Source organism: Nannospalax galili, unplaced genomic scaffold, assembly GCF_000622305.1.
Source record: "Nannospalax galili isolate Female #2095 unplaced genomic scaffold, S.galili_v1.0 scaffold1206, whole genome shotgun sequence".
NCBI lineage: Eukaryota > Metazoa > Chordata > Mammalia > Rodentia > Spalacidae > Nannospalax > Nannospalax galili.
This window is the reverse complement of record NW_008355162.1, coordinates 1,697,949-1,715,255: the sequence shown is the minus strand read 5'-3', so window position 1 is coordinate 1,715,255 and position 17,307 is coordinate 1,697,949. Positions and strand designations below refer to the sequence as shown.

Below are 17,307 nucleotides of genomic sequence, written 5' to 3'. Positions count from 1 at the left end.
AGAAGTGAAGAGGTTATGAACAGATGGGTAAAGCTTATATCATGATGCAACCTTGCTCTGTTTTGGGGAACTCACACTGGATAGAAAAACTGTAATCATAATAAATATGGACTAAGCCTCCAATCCAGATCTCCACTTTTGCTGGACCCTGGGGAATGTGTATCAGGAGGAGTAACTCAAGGGCAAGGAATGTGAGGAAGCCTTCAGGCATAACAGGCTCTTACTCCACGCACGGGAGAGAGACCATATTAGCAGAGTGTTTTATAAAGTGCACAAGTTTGAAAAAAACACCATAAAATTTTATTCAGGGGTTCAGTGAGATTGAATGGACATCAGGTAATTCAAAGCTACACAGGCAAAACCAAGGAGGAGACCTTGGGGAGTTGCCCGTCCCAGCCCCGCAATGAACAACAGCGGTCCAAAGGAGGGATCTCATACATATGCGACTGATGAAAAACTTTTTGCATAAGCCACGCATTTGTAGACACTGGAGAATTCAGAAAGGAGAAAAACCACATGAATGTAGTAACTGTGAGACGCCCCAATACCAGAGGAGGTAAGATGCTCTACACAAAATCAGTCACAGCAATTGACTGCTTATGAGAACGTCACAGGAGGAAGGTCGAACTCACTGTGTATCGAGGAATTCCCACCAGACAGAGAAGGAGGAATGAACAGGGAAGTGGGGGCTTTGGCAGGAAACCAGGACTCTACATCAGTATCCTTAACTGATGAGGCATTTTTGAAGCACCCTCAGTGTGTGTGATGGTTGATCTTTGCTGTCCACTTGACTGGATCTGAAATCAACTAAATGCAAACCAGCAGGTGCTCCTGGGAGGGATTTTCTCCATCAGATGATTTGAAGTGAGAAGATCCACCCTCGATGTGGGCGGCACCTTCTGGTGGCAGCCCAGATAAAAGGACATGCAGAAGGGAATTCTGCTTTTTGCCGGCTTGCTTCCACTCTGGCTGGCAACCTCAGCCTGTGGCTGTGGCATTCCTTCACTGTATCAGAACCAGTTCCTTCCATTTCTTTGATGGAGGAACTTTTGAGACTGCATAGTGTTGTTGACTGTGTGGCATAGTGATTACTTATTACTCTTTAGGCAGGTTTACAATGAAAAAGGGCAAGTAGGATGGAAAGAAATACAAAATGCACAGCTTGGAGAGGAAAAGAACACGAGGAAGTTTAATGTTACAGCCAAGTGTGTACTGAAGGAGAGGCTGTAATTGTTAAGAACAGGCCTCAAAAGACTCTGTACTGGAACAATGAGAAAAGGGCCTTGAGGGCAAGACCTTTGTGAAAGAGAGCTGAGGGAGTTTCTGCTGACAAAAGCTGATGCTAATTTGGTCCTAGCAGGCGAAGGTCCATCCCAAGCTGGCAGTCGAACTTGGTGTTGGCTTTGGAGGCATGAAAGAGCCAAGAGTGAGGGGGTTGTGGATTCTTCCTCCAAGGTTTTGGAGAGCTGCTGCGGGCAGACAAGGAGGTGCTGGAGTTGCTAGAAGAAGGCTGGGAGAGGGCAAGAGGCCTGGGAAGCCGCTGTGTGAGGCTGTAAGTGAAGCCTGGGTTGTGCTGGAAACTCCAAGATGGTGGAGGTGCCAGAACAGTAAGATATCTGCTGAGGAGAGCTGCTTAGAGAGAATGGAACTAATCCAAGAGAGTGTGTGTTGCTGGCAGCAAGGGGTGGAGCCATCTAATCCTTTTGAAACTAAAGACCCAGCCATCAGATATGGAGCTACAGGATTTGGTGTTTGCTCTGCTGGGTCTAGTATTTCCCCACAATGCCCTCATTCCTCCCTTTTGGAATGGGAATGTGTCTTCTGTATCAGTCTATGTTGCAATATCTCCTGTATATTGTGTTACAGGAGGTCACAGTTAAGAGATTGCCTTAAGACTCAGAAGAGGCTTTGGACTTTTGAACATTGTTGAGACTGTTAAAGGATACGGGGACTTTTAAAGTTGGACAAAATGTATTTTGCATTATGATATGGCCATATGGGGACAGGGTAGGAATGTGGTGGTTTGAATGAGAAAGTCCTCCATAGGCTCCTGTATTTGAACACTTGGTCCAAAATTGGTCGTGCTGTCTGGGGAGGTAATAGAACTTTTAGGAGGGACAGCCTTGCTGAGGAATGTGCTTCACTGGGGGTGGGCTCTGAGAGTTTATAGTTTCAACCCCTTCCAGTTTACCCTCTCAGTTTCCTGTGTGACGAAATGTGATCAGCTAGCTTCCTGCTCTAGCCACTTGCCATCACAAATGTCTCACCTGGAGCCATAAGTCAAGATAAACTGTTCTTTCTTTAAGTTATTCTTGGTCATGCTATTTTATCACAGCAACAGAAAAGTAACTAATATAATACGGAAACACTTTCACTACAAATCACTCTAAGTGATAGACTAAAGAAAACTAGAGACACAAAAAAATGGAAAAGTTTTCAACTAGAGGACAAAAATCACTGCATACATGAGAACCAACACTGGGAGAAGCATGAAGAAAACAGCACAAAACTCTTCGATTCATAGATCAGAGCTCACTGACTGGAAGAGATCTTACAGGAGGAAAACTCGAACACATACCACACTGTTGCGGGTTCTCCTCAGGCCAGCTGTGAAGACCCTAACCTGGATCAGGTCCCCTGCTGATTAGGGGGGGCAAGAGGTGCGGAGTCACGACACACAGACCCAGGGAGTTGGGTAGAAGCAAGCACTAGGTGAGGTGCTGCAGGCTCATTTAATGCAGGAGGGGCAGGCCTTATATTTCCCTTTTCTCCACCCCTAAGCCCCTTTAGTCAGCGTATCATTTTCTGATTGGTCCGCGCCACGCAGTCTGTCAGCAGTCACTGGGCTCCAGCAGGGTATGGAGGGGTGGGCTCCTTTTGGCGGGCTATTTGCGGACCAAGAAGTGAAGTGAGTTCTCACTGAATCCCAGGGCTCTGGGTCCGTGCCATCTTTGGAGGCCTCCTGCTACACCACACTTCTGAGGACCCACACAGCACAGAAGCCTTAGTTCTGAGCTTCAGAAAGCATTTTTCAATAAATGAAACTGCATGCTTCAGGTTGTGGAGAGACCAAGGAATACACAAAGTGAGAAGGAGATGCTGTCCAGCAGAAACGTTAAAGGGAAGCTTGTTGATGAAGAAGAGATGCTGAAACTTCTCATCTCAAGGTCGAAACTCACTGTGCATCTGTCCATTGTGTCCATTGTTTGAAGTGTGGCTCACTTTAAAAATTAATTCTACACATTAAATACTGGAGAACTGACAATAAATAAAAACAGCTAACTAAATACATTTATATAACAGGGAAACAAAATCTAACTAAATCCCAGCTTCTTGTAAAAAAAAAAAATGTATACCTCATATTCCAACCTTACTCCCCATGCCTCATACCCACTTTTCAGAGGGGTCTTCCCAGGACATATTAGGGGAGAAAAGCCTTTATAAACATCCTAAGTTATGACCTTGGAATTGATCCTCACCCAGACACAGGTCTGGTCCTGGACTATCAGAGCACAACCCAGCTGAGCCATCAGAGGGGCAGCAAGTGCCACCCTGTTCCTTAATTCTTATAAGAACACCCTAGTGTGTCGGAATTTTGTAAGGTTGGGGGTAATTTAAAGGAATATGTACAGTAGTGGGAAGTAGCCCTATGATGCTTGACATTAGCCTGCACCCTGGGGGAAGGACCCCAAGGAAAAGAGCCTGTTGAAAGGGACCTCAGGGAATCCTGCCCTGGTCCTGCCCACCCCTCTTGGCTTCAGGCTCAGCCTCTGTCCCCAGGGCTCTCAACTCTCTCTGTGCCAGAAGAATGTTTACCTGAGCTGTAGTCCAGAATACAAATTCCCCCAACACCAGGTTTTCTCTTGTGGAGACTGTACCCCACCGCTCAGCTCTAACCCTAGATTTCTTGCTGGGTTCTCCACATTCTGACACCGAGCTCAGGCTCCAGGTTATGGTGGTGGATCAAAAGAAATCTCACCCCACCCCGCCAGGCCCAGGCTTCATGGTGTTTGAACCTCAGCCCAGCGGGAGTCGGTTTAATCCCTCTCACCGGGTAGAATCCTGGCAGCGGTTGTTTCCTACCCTGGTAGGATGTCTGATCTGCGGTGTGGAAGGATGAGACTGGCACGCATAGAAAAGAGGAAGTCCATGGTGGATGGCAGTCCAGCTCTTCCGAGCTGGGCATGGTCGTCAGAGTCTGCCTCTGATTGGTCACTGGGCTAGGACGCTTTACAGCTTCCTCTGTGAAGCCCGGGGAAGAAAAGAAAGGACCGGAGGACCGTGGGAATGCCGCTTGCTACTTGGGGTCCTCCAGGTTCTGGCTCTTGGGCGGCGGCGCCATCGTGGACGTTGTTTTGAGGCTCCGCTTCCGCTTCTGCACGTTCCGCTCCGGGTGGAACAAGATGACGTAGGTTTTGGGCATGTAGAGCATACCGAGGGACACTGAAGCACTCAGGCTCAGGGACACCGTCAGTGTGGTGGTTTGGATGTAGATCTAAGGCGTGGAGGAGGACCAGGAGGACTCAGCTCTGTTCTCTCACATCCCCCCGCCCCCCATACAGTCACTTGAGTCAGGTGACTAAGAACAAAGGGAAGGGTCACAGCCGGAGACACACAGGAGGCCGAAAGGTGGCAGTCACAGTGTGGACAGGAAGGAGGGTGGAGGGACAGACCGAGTGGGTTATTAGAGGGAAGAGTCAGCCAGAGGGCTCAGTGGGTAAAGGCACTTGCCACCAAGCCTGACTACCCAAGATGGATTCCCAGAACTCAAATGGTAGAAAAAGAGAACTGATTCCCCCAAGTTGTCCTCTGATCTCCACAGTTCACAGCGTGGCACATGTGTATGAGTTCTCTCTGTCTCTGTCTCTGTCTCTCTGTGTCTCTGTCTGTCTGTGTCTCTCCATGTGTATGAGTTCTCTCTGTCTCTGTCTCTGTCTCTCTGTGTCTCTGTCTCTCTGTGTCTCTCCCTCTCTCTCTCTCTGTCTCTCTCTCTCTCTGTCTCTCTCAGCACCTTTAACCCCAGTACTCAGGAGTCAGAGGCACGTGGATCTCATGAGTTCAAGGCCAGACTGGTTTACATAGTGAGTTCCAGAACAGCTGGGGCCACAGGGAGACCCTGTCTCAAAAAGACCAAACAAAAAAAAAAAAAAAAAAAAAATTCCTTTAAAACAAAAAGAGGGACTGTAGAGATGGTTCAGAGGTTAAGAGTACTTGCAGCTTTTGCAGAGGACTCAGGTTCAGTTCCCAGCACCCACACTGTCACAATCACCAGTTCCAGGAGATTGGATACCCTCTTCTGGCCTCTGCAGGCACCTGTATGCATGTAAAGCAAGCAGGCAAACATACACAAAAACAAAAATAATTTTTAAATTTTTAAAAATTTTTTAAAGGGAAAGAGTGGCACTTGGGAAAATAGCCCTGTGCCAAAAGGACCAGAGAATAAGAGTTAATGGATGGATAGATGGGTGGGTGGATGGGCGGATGGATAGGTGGATAAATGGATGGATGGATGGGTGGATGGATGGGTGGATGGATAGGTGGATGAATGGATGGATGGGTGGGTGGTGGGTGAATGGATGACTTGGCATGCTTTCAAATATAGAAATGAATGAATGAACAAGGCTTTCATAAAGGGTCAAATGGACCAACAAAAGATGACACAGGTGAACAAACAAATGTCCCATATTCATGAATAAATGGACAGAAAAATGGTCAAGTAGCTGGACCATTAGATTAATGAGTTAAGTGGCATAAAGTATAGGAAGAAAGTGAATAAAAAGAAAGTGTGGAGGATGAGAAGTTAGGAAGAATGCTAGGAGAATGAGTGAGTGGACAGAGGAAGAGAGGGACGGTGAGTGGACAGAGGAAGAGGAAGGGTGAATGGACAGACACGGATATCAGAGAGACAAGTGACAAGTACTGAAGCACATGAAAGGGTCTGCCCACCCAAAGTCATTCAAATGATGAGACATTGGAATGTGTGACCCAGCTCCTGGACAAGTGAGCCCTTCAATGGAGGGGTAGGAAACAAGGCAGCAAAGCTGGCTCAAGGACCATGGTTACCTTCTCAGCCGACTGGGCAGTGCCAAAGAAGATAGGAATGAAAGCCAGCCAGATGATACATGTGGTGTACATGGTGAAGCCAATGGGCTTGGCCTCATTGAAAGTCTCGGGCACACCGCGGGCCTTGATGGCATATACCGTACACGTGACCATGAGCAGGAGGCTGTAGCCCAGGCAGCCAATGAGAGACAGATCTGACATGTCACACTTGAGCACCCCCCTGGCCTGTTCAGGGTCCACTGTCCGCTGCTCCTCATAGTCAATCACGCTGTGTGGAAGCTGGGCCCCCAGCCACACTATCACTCCCACTACCTGTAGAACCAACATCATGTCAAGAACACACTGTCTTCCAGTGACAAGCTTGTTCCAGTCCCTGATCTAGGATTCTAGCAGGTTGGGCTCCCTGCAATGCTCTTGACTGTCTGAGTAGGGCTCTCAACCTTAAAAGAGTCACGGTGAAGAAGTACCACCCAGGAGGGATCATTCCTACCTGTGATGGGGCAGGTAGAGAAGCCAGCTCCAGATGCACATGGACCACACTGGGGCTGATTGGGTAAGGGGTAACCTGATGAGCCCACTCTGTAAACACTGATGCCGTGTACCTGAGTATCTTCAATGTCTAGCAAATGCAAGAGGAGGTTCTGGAACCTCCTCAGTCTCAGTTGCTCCATCTCCAGAGTGGAAACCCTCATAATCTGTTATGAAGACAGGATGCCATCTTGGGGAAACAGCTAGTACAGATGCCACTGATGAAGGCCAGTCCCCAAAGGGATGTCCTATCATCACAACGTTGCCACTCCATTTGCATGAGAGCAGCAGCCTACTCATAGCTGTGGATACAGCAAGCCTAGTTCTGGGGGATCCCCCTCCTGTCTTCAAACCCAGTGAACTATTGAACAGAATGCCACTAGATCATGCGTGGATGTGCAGTGAAGCTCAAAATATGGGTACATCATAGGCCAGAGATACACTGACAGTTGTTAAGATGTGAGGCAGGTGCCCTGGAGGGTGTCAACCATAACAAGCCCTAACTGAGAAAATGCCTAACTGGCATTTCAGTTCCTTCCTAATGGCAAAAAGACATGACCTTGAGCCAAAGGAAACTGAGGAGTAGGTATCAAGATGTCTGCATAAAAGTGAGAGCTAGAAGGATGCCCCATATGGCAGTGCGGGTTCACTGTGCAAGAGTGCCTGGTTAAAGGGTAGGTAGGGCTGAAGTCTAGCAAGATCTGCAGTGCCATGCCCTCTAAAGGAAGGGCCCCTTTGTAATAATTTATGCACTCAGAAGGAACATTTTCTACCTAATGGCAGCAGCTCCACCAACAAGGGATTGGTTAAACAAAACCCACTCCCTGTCCAGGAAGGCACCATGGAGGCTCCTTAGAGCAAGGCTCTCTGGCTGGGGGCGAATAGTCACTTAGTAGAAACTAGAGCCCAAGACTTATGGCCACAGGAGGACCAGCAACTCTAATGTACCTGCATGGATTCCAGTCCATGTGGCTGAACCTGTAATAAACTCCTACAAAATGATAGAAATTGAGCAAAGGATAGAGACATAATGCAGAGGAGGAGATTCCAAAGGCCTTGTGCTCCAGTAGTTCTGCAAAGGCTAATTAAAGGAGCAGGGCGGTACCACCACACATCTATCGGCTTGGTAGAAATATCTGGAAAAACTGAAAGTGTGGGGAGTCCACATTCATAGGCTAGGCAGTTGAGCCCAGGGGTTTTAGGAATGCTGTTGTCTAAGCATCTCCATCCAGTGGGTAAGGAGAGTCTCCTGGCATCTTCTTAGGATGCTCTGGGCATAATATCTGGAGGAAGACTCAAACACCTTAAAAGCACTGCGAAATCACTGCATAAGTCAAAGCCATGGGTAGGAATGAATGTGGGGTTTACAAAGCTGGGTAGAGAGAACCACTCATCTGCCCAGGAGAGTGGGCCATGTCAACACTGGGCCAGGTAATGTCAGTACCCAGAGAGCCTGGCTGGATGTACACTTCCACACCAGGCACCCTCCCCAAGCCTCGTTCCCGCTACTGAAAACATCCTGTGGATGGGAGTTCTGTCCAGCACTATAGTAGGATTATCTTAGGGAGGACCATGGCAACTTAAACCCCATTTTGAACTCTCTTTACATCATGAGATAGATGCTAGCCACCTATTGCAATACGTGCTACACTCCACAGTAACGGTGGGCTCTGGGCTTCCCATTCACATCACCCCAGTGACCTGGGCAGTGGTGACTCCCTTGTGGGAAAATCAGTCACATACATCCTTGCCCTGTTTTCATATGTGAGTCAAACTGTGTAAAAGCTTATTTTACAAAGATGGCTACACTGCTGTGGGGGTAAAATAGTCAGATGTTCAGCCTTCACACCCAATGACCCAGCTTCCTCTAGGGACTTGGCAGTGGACATATGTGTTCCCAAGTGAGTTGTTCTCAATCCTAGAGACAACAGAACACTATAGCCTGCTGATTTAAAAACAAACAAACAAACAAACAGTCTCACTGTATAGCCCTGGCTGACCTGGAACTTGCTATGTGGACCCAGCTGGCCTGAAGTTGTCCGCTTGCCTCAGCCTCCTGACTGCTGGGGCTAAAAGTGGGTGCCCTGAGGCCCAACCCTATCTTGCTGATTTTTAAACACAGGACTCCAAATGGAAATTACTGACTCCAGAAATCCCACTTTTCTGAAGCTTTTTTTTTTTTTTTAAAGACAATGTCTCATGTTGCCCCAGGCTGGCCTTGCTATGTAGCTGAGGATAACTTCGAAATTCTCATCCTCCTGCCTCCACCTCCCAAGTGCTATGGGCATTTCACTAGGCTGTGTTTATGCAGCCCTGGGGCGGAAGCCAGGGTTCCTGTCTGGGGACCCACCTGCAGGGAGGTAAGGCCGAAGGTAATGACCAGCTGCGACGTGGGGCTGATGAAGGGCGGCGGTGTAACCGAGCATTTCCCCTGCTCAAAGATGCGGTAGATGCGGTTGGTCTTGGTGAGCAGGGCAGAGTAGCTGAGCGTGGTGCCCAGTCCTAGGAAGAGTCTGCGGGCCGCACAGACAGCTGCACTCGGCTCAGCCACCATGAGGAAGGTGATGGCGTAGATCAGGAAGATGCCCGTGAGCAGCACATAGCTGAGCTCCCGGCCAGAGGCGCGGACGATAGGGGTGTCATTGTGGTGCATGAAGGTGGCCACAACGGTGATGGTGGCCATGATGCCCAGCACGGCCATAAGGAGGGGCAGAGCTGCCCAGGGGGAGGACCAAGTGAGGCGCACCACGGGCGTGGGGCGGCAGCCTGTGTGGTTGAGCGTGGGCCTCATGTGCTCGGGACAGGCGTCGCATTCGAACTCATCCACCTGGAAGCGGTATCCGTCACAGGCCTCGCAGTGCCAACAGCAGGGGACGCCCTTCACCATCTTTTTCCGCTCTCCTGGCCCACAGGGGAGACTGCATTGGGAAGGGGGCACCTCGTGGGAGTCACCTGACCACTGCAAGGCTTCCATCTGGGAGAGAGAGATCATAGGCTGCAGACCTCTGCCACCAGGAATTCAGGGCCCTCACTTCCGCCTGGAGCTTGAACTGCTCCACTTACATCCAGTCTTAGGGCCTCTGCCCACTGGCCCACTGCCTGGTACCCGCCACTGCTGGCACTGCCATTAGTCTCCTGGTACTGGAAGATGTCATAACGCCCCGGGGCATCTCCGTTCTCATTGAACATCACTGGGGTTCCTGCGCTGCCTGCAGGGAGAGGCCCATCAATCCTAGCTGCTTCTTCAGACCCAAAAGCCATCCTCCTAGGGAAGCCGGGAGAACCAGCCAAGATAAAGGAAGAGATCTATGGACAAGCTCATGGAAAGATGTTCCGCATCACTCCTTGGCAAGGAACACAATTTCAAAGAGATGACACCTCACACCCATGAAGGGGCAGGGAACAAAACAGCCCCTCAGAGCTGGAGAGATGGCTTAGTGGGTAAAGCCCTTGTTGTTCAAGCATGAGGACCCGAATTCAGATCCCAGCACCTGGTCCCAGTGGCAGAGACAGGAGGATCACAGGGACTTGCCAAGCAACCAGTTCAGTAAGATCCAGGCTTAGTAAGAAACCCAGTCTCAAAGGAATACATGATAGAGTAATGAACCCAAAATCCTCCTCTGGCCTCTGTAGACCTGTGGGTCCCTGCACACGCACATGTCTATATACATACCTTTCACAAAAACAAAAACTAGCAAGTGTCAGTAAATATCTGGTGGAGTATACCTAATTTTATGCAGAACAGTAGTTGAACAGCCCAATTCCCCAAGTCACCTCCACTGTGGGGAATCCTTTCCCTTTTGTTCAGTCCTTGGAGCCCCAGCCTTGTCTGCCCTCTGCTGGTTCAGGGGACAACATCAACCCCATGCTTTTCTCTAGCAGCTTAGAGCCTGGCTGGAGCAGCATTCTGAAGCCTGTGACTCAGAGTCCACAATGTATCCATAGCAGGGGCCATCTGGGCACACTTGGGGTCTTAGAATCTCTAAGCTGTGTGCAGTGGGGGGGGCCTACATGTGACTCCCTGGGGTTCAGGTAGAATGTGTCAACCTCCAGTTCCCAAACATCGAATTTTGCAAATTGGCTCAGAAGATGCTAAAGTGTGGGGAGGGTTAAAAAGCAAAGGACAGCATTTGGCTTACTCTCCAGTGATCAGCTTCAATGCCCCCTCTTCCATCCTGTATCCCTTTCCACCCTGAGTTGCTCCCAGGTCCTGCAGAGCAATCCAGGGAAGCTGACTTACCCTGATGAGGCCAGGCACTCACCATTGAAGCGGACAGCTCGAATGTACTGCAGCAGCGTGTGCCCGTCGGTAGGCTCCATGGCTGAGCACAGGCCCGTGTGGCCAGGGCAGAGAGCCCGGTGCATGCTGTGCAGGGCATGGGCGATGGCATACACAGCGTCTATCACAAACTGCACCTTTCCCTCCTGCTCATAGGTGGAATCCTGGCCGATGCGTTCCTCACCTGTCCTAGGAGGCCCAGAGGAAGTATGCCTGGCTCCCAGAGGCCAGACCTGGCCTCCCCACACTCTCCCATGTCACCCTCCCCACTCCAGGCAGCACTCACCCGTGCATTTGCGAGTTGAATCATCTGACTGGCTACCTGAGCCGGTCAGTTTGCAGTTAAAATTCTCTTCCCAGAACTCAGCAAACCAGATGTTTCTGCGGTTATTCTCCAGGGAACGAGTTGTGAAGTACTGGTCAAATCCTGAGAGGAGGGGGTTGGTGAGCACCTGAACCAGAGCTGCCTCTCTGGTGTCCCTGGGTCACTGGTTCACTTTACATCCAGGAGTGACCCCGTAACCAAGTTCTAGATTGTAATTCAAAGACATGGGGACTCCAAGGTAGAATTTTCATCATTATGGAGTTTTATCTTTGCCTTCTCTGTCCTGTTTTGGATGCTGTTATGACTATGTAACAGCTAGAGCTTCAGCATCCATCTTGTGAGTATGAGACCACAGGCACAAAGATGCAAGGCAGAGAAGAAGGGTAAGCAGAGTCCCAGACTTTGAGAACATCATTGGCTCACTGTTGGGATGCCTGAAATCATATACGTTCAGATCTCTTGTGGTGAAATGCCTTGATTGCTAAAACTGCTCTCAGTTCAGTCTGTCACAGGCAACCAATGTGTTCTGGCTGAAAGAAAGGGTGTGAAAATGTACACCCCAGAAGAGCTAAGAATCCACGGGAGGCAGAGCTCATTCTCTGCTGGGTCCTGGGTATCATGAACTAGCCCTAACGCATGTCGTCAAAGGTCAATCTGCAGGAAAATGGGAACACCTATGGTAAGGTGAACCCTTGCTGCTGGATTCTTCCAGATGCTCACAGGTGTGTATGTGTGTGTGTGGGACACACAAGGCACACCTCAACACTTTGATCAACAGGACACATGTTCCACATCCTTGCTCTCTCTCCCTCCAGTCTTCCAATTTAGAGTACTTTGGGTCAAAACAAATTGATATGCATGAAATTTAAAAACACAAAACACCAAGGATGCTTTTCCCCGTGCCCTGGGTGGAGGGAGAGTCCTTTTCTTCATGTGTCTCATTCTGTTTGCAGAAATGTAGTCACAGAATGTCAGAGTCACGGCATCTGGGATCCTAAACAGGAGCTGGACTGTGGCACTCCTCATACAGACATGCAAAATAAGCATCCCCAAGAAGGGATGCTGGGGAGGGACACCGCACCCCTGAACTTACCATTGATGGAAGCCCTTTTGGGCAAGATGGTGATGGCCCCCACAGCCACCTCCTCTAGGCTCAAGATGGGTGAAATCTTGGATCCCCAGCTGTCTGAGCCAACCCACAGGAAGTGACCAGTCAAGTTGGCCTGATGTGTTGCCTCCAGGACCCTCCTGGTAGGAACAGGGCCAGGGGTGAGTGAAGGCCTAGGATCCTTCTCCAGTTTGGTCTTGGCCAGAGATCAATGTCACGTATTGCCCTTCAGGCACCATCCACCTTGTTTTTTTGAGACAGGGTCTCTTCATTGCCCTCAAGCATGCTGATTTGACTGCTGACTGGACTGGCTGCCAAGGAACCCCAGGGATCCTTCTGCCTCTGCCTCCTAAGTGCTGGGATTACAAGCAGCATACCACCATGCCCAGCTTTTTACATGGCTTCTGGGGATGGATCTCAGGTCCTCATGCTTCTGTGACAAGCACTCTACCAGCAGAGCCACCTCCCGAGCTCTCTATCCACTCTATCCTAGTCCACACTAGGCTTCAGATGGCACTATGGTTTGGATGGATTGAGTGTCTCTAACATTGATCTGAGGGAAACTTGGACCTCAGTGTGGAGATGCTGGGAGGTGGTAGGGCCTTTAAGAGATGAGGCCTAATGCAAGTTTATTGGGTCACTGAGGGCAGTGCCCTCACCCTCTGGAGAGATAAAATAGTTTTGTGAGAATAAGTAGGTATAACAGAGTGGGTCCAGCCCCCCCCCATCCTGCTTCCTGTCCCATTATGCAATGTCTCCCTCTCCTACTCTCTCCCTCAGTGATGACATTTGTCAAATGTAGTGCAACATGGGCCCTCAGCACAGCTCCTGAAATGCTGCTGGATTTCCAGCCTCCCAAGCTGTATGCTAAATAGACATCTTTTCCTCACAAGTTACCCAGGCTTGGGTATTTTGTTACAGTAAAAGAAAATGAGCTAATATGTAGAGTTCCCTTGTGGAAAATCAAGGGCACGCAGGAACCACCCCATTCCCAAATGTCTCTGGCCAATTTTCCAGGCTCTGGACCACTCAGGTATAGGTCAGCAGCCTACTGTCCACATCCTCCAGACTGCCCCTGAGACTCTTCCTCGTGGTACATTTCCTGTTCTTAAGTCTATCTAAAGGGCTCTCTCCCAAAGTGAGCCATAAAAACAGACATGATTCTTGTGTTTCCTGGGCCCGGCTTGGAGCATTGTCACCTAGTCATGCCTGATTCAACCTTGGGGCACCAGACTCTAGATGACACCAGGAAGAGTATGGGGGTACGAAGGGAGACACTCATGACTGAGGGTGAGGAAGGGTAAGGATTCTCAGAGTGAGCCCAAGATGGAGTGTGATGGAGTGTGCCATCTGTCCTACCTGATGTCATCCTCATTGGCAAAGATGACGATGCCCCGGGCACTGGGCGTCTCCATGAGCCTGCGGATCACTTTGTGGAATTCTCCAGGCTTTGGCTCTCTGGGGATCTTGATGGACTGGGCAATACAGACTCCTCCTGGGTGTCAGGGATGCCACAGTCAGCTCTTGTCCCACTTACCCTTCCCTGTACCCACCTGGCCACCACTGCAATAACTGCCTAGGGCCTGACAGGGGTCTGCAAGGCTGAGATCTTTCTCAGCCTCTACCTGATTATAAGAGGGCTTGAATCCTCCAAAGGGGCCCCTGCCTTCCTGGAGTGCCATCAGGGATAGCTACAGGGGTCCCTGCCTCTGCCCTATCCCATGATCCCTGGTTCACCCCTCTGTTGGTAGACTGTTGCTTGGGACCCAGCTCTGCCCCTCAGCTCACCAGCCTCTCTGGATATCTGCACAAAAGCTTCAACCCCGCTCTCGCCATAGTTGCCCTCGGAGGCCAGTGTGGACACGTAGTTCCACCCCAATGTCCGAACGATGTCCACCATGGCCTGGGCCTGGTAGGAATCTGGGGGCACCACTCGGGAAAAGAAGTTGTAGCGCGTGGAGTCGCTGAGCTCTGGAGCTGTGGAGGCATAGCTGATCTGGGGTATCTGAAGTAGGAAGGACAGACAGCTGGGCTGTGGCTGGAGGTCCCCAAGTCAGGTGGAAATAGGAACTGAGGACAAGGATGGGGCACAGACAATTGGGGGACAGAGCTGGGGGACAGTAGAGAGTTGTGATACAGATGAGACATAGAAAGTTTGGGAGAGAAAGTTGGAGACTGACTGGCGTGGCCACACACATGGACCAGGAGTATGGAGCCAGTGGGCAGTCTATGAGTGGGCCTTATGATGTCTGGAAGGTTCCAGGGTCCAGAGTTTACAGCAGGATTGTCACTTATAGTTAGTTGTACAGGCTGCATACCAAACAACACTGGAGCTCAGGGGAAGTGGCATGGCCATGGGGGAAGGGTGTCCTGTTGACCCTGTTTCTCAAAGAAAAGCATGTCTTTCTGCTTCCCATAAAAGGGCAGTCTTGCCTGTGACAGCCCCTGTTTTAGGAACAGAGCAGACCAGAGAGTTGGAGAGGAGGGTGTTATCAGGCTGGGCAGCCTAGTGGAGAGGCCTGTTTGAAACTGGGTTTGATCTCTGAGCATTAGAAGGAATAATGGCAGAGATTATGGAGCTGAGCCATATAGGAGGAATGGGAGACCTGGGAGAGTGGGAAAGGATGTGGGGGCACAGAGCGCAGCTGAGAAAACAGGAAAAGGGGGCTAACTGGGCGGGGGCAAGAGCCACATTCGAGAAGATGGCATCCTGAGAGAAAGGGAGCGGCAAGCAGAGCATTGGAGGAGGAGCTGAGGATGTTCTAGGGTGGTCTGAAGGGAGACAGTATGGGAAAGGGCAGTGGGTGAGAGGGGGTAGAAAGGAAGAAAAGAGGGAGGAAGGGGGAGGCTTGACTGGTGAGGGTCAGAGACAAACAAGAAGCAAGCAAGCCAAAACCAGAGAAAGGGGTGCAGAGAACTGGCTGCCTGTGAATTAACACTCCCCTCCAGCAGCAGTAAACTGTATCCACGATCCCCAGTGGATGTGTACTATAAGGAACCCCCCCAAACTCTAATGCTAGAGGCCTCCTAGTCCCTGGGTCCTGTGCCCCCCAATTTGGACCCCTCTCAGACTGCAAGGAGCACAGGGCCCCTGATCCTCGCTAAAGATGACCATTCAGGGCTTTGCAGGTAAGCACTGTATCCAGAGGAGGGAGCTCAAGTCTACTTCCAGAGCCCCCTCCCCTGAGCCAGTTAAAGGCTGGCATCTTGAAACTGAATTTCAATGAGGCTGGTAAAGAGCAAAGGCACAAAAGACCTTTCAGGACGCTCCATCTCAGGGTTAGCTCAGGGCAGCATCCCAACTGCCACTTCTGGAGGATGGGTCTAGTTCCAGGGAAAACTGAAGTTCATCACGCAGGAGTACCTTGCACGGTTGTGCAGGGTATCCGCAGATCCAGAATGAGTGGGCAAGTGGGAGCTGAAATTCAGGCTGCCCTTGGCCAACCTGGCTCAAGACACAGGCTGCTGGGGGAGGGGACAACCTTCACACAGAGATGCCTGAGCAAGTCAGGCAGACCTCAGAGCAGAAAAGTGGGGCTGGGAAGTTGGTCTGCCCCAATGGACAGCAACTTTTTAATCTGGACGAACTGGGGGAATCAAAGCAGAAATTCTTCCATAAGGAAGTAGAAGAAAAGAGGCATCAGCCATCTGGCGGGCAGGACCGGCGACAGATAGCAGCCCTCACCGCAAACAGGCGCAGGACGTTGGCGACCATGATGGACACGGAGCTGGCCGAAGCGCCCACTACGGCCACCACGCTCTCGGGGGGCGCGGCGCGCAGCGGAGGGACACCCCCGGGGCAGCTCACACTGGCCTCGTCGCCGTCGCCGCGGCCTCGGATGAGTGCCTGCACGAAGCCCAGCGCCTGCTCCAGCGCGTAGGTGTCCCGCGAGCAGGTGTCCAGCAGCCGCGCGCCCAGACGCACGCCAGGCAGCAGCTCCGGGTCGGCGTTGATGCGGTCCAGGGCGTAGAGCATCGCCTCCAGCCGGTGCACGCCCTGCTCCTTCTTCAGCGCCCCGCATGCCCTGCCCGCCGCGCCCCGCGCGTGCACCGGGAACAGGCCACCCAGCGTCAAGCTGCCCGCCACGCGCACCGAACCGGCGCCGCACATCACGCCCACCTGGGACAGACACCAAGCCGCCAGAAGCAGCAGCGCGAAGAGCCGCGCCATCCGCTCCTGGGCTGCAGGAAGCCAAGGGATGCAGACCCCACCCCGGGACCACGGAAAGGGAGCGGGTCTCTGAGATCCTGGGTAGAACCCAGGGAATGTTGGTGACTGAAAAGTTGGCAATTGGGCTAGTTGTCCCAAGTTTCCACCTGGCTGTTCCCATCCTCTCTGAACCGAGTCACCAGAGTCCCCCTGCCCTGCTGGATCACCCTCTCCATCCCTCCAGTCCTGCCTCTACCCACCACAGCTTTGGGTTCCTCTTCCAACCCCAATGTACTCTAAGCTTCCTCCAGGGCCAAGCTCACCTGCACGCCAGCCTCTGGCTCTAGGACAAGTCTGTGACAGATGCACACAGAGGGCCCCAAGTGAGAGAGGATTTAAGGATTCTGGGGAGGGATGCGGGTGAGGGCAGAGACGCCCCCTCCAGAGCTCAGGGGTGGAGGAAGCTCGCTCTCCACCTCTCCACACTCTCCCTATTCCTGGGTCAGTTTCTTCACAATCTTTAGATTATGCAATACCAACAAACAACACTCCTCCACGGCACCCAACATGCCAATTAAAGAGATAATAGTGGAAAGTAGAGAAAAGAGACTTATCCAATGTGGCCACATTGGGAAGAGGCGCAAACAGAGAGGTCCAGTGACCCCTAAGCCCATCTTCTGGGGCCAGAGATGAGATTCGAGTTTAAATAGAGCTTGGAGATAGGCACAGCTCAGCCCTCTGGTCAAGATGTGGCTGCATCCATCACTATGGTCTGAGCTCCAGGCTTTCCTGCAAGGTGGTCTCACAAGCTGTCAGAACTGTGTAAAATCTCTTCCCAGGAGACAAATTTCCTC

General features: G+C 51.1%; 1 protein-coding gene across 1 annotated transcript; it reads right to left on the bottom strand.

Annotated features, from left to right (window-relative positions):
* Window positions 1-2,859: 2,859 nt before the first annotated feature.
* On the bottom strand, window positions 2,860-16,474 carry Grm6 (glutamate metabotropic receptor 6). The gene is made up of 10 exons (XM_029555633.1): window positions 15,989-16,474; window positions 14,092-14,308; window positions 13,663-13,798; window positions 12,289-12,443; window positions 11,157-11,297; window positions 10,854-11,054; window positions 9,655-9,800; window positions 8,942-9,565; window positions 6,064-6,375; window positions 2,860-4,495 (listed from the first exon to the last, which is right to left on the bottom strand). The coding sequence occupies exons 1-10, from the start codon at window positions 16,472-16,474 to the stop codon at window positions 4,298-4,300; spliced, it is 2,616 nt and encodes an 871-aa protein (XP_029411493.1). The 3' UTR covers window positions 2,860-4,297.
* Between the last annotated feature and the right edge of the window lie 833 nt (window positions 16,475-17,307).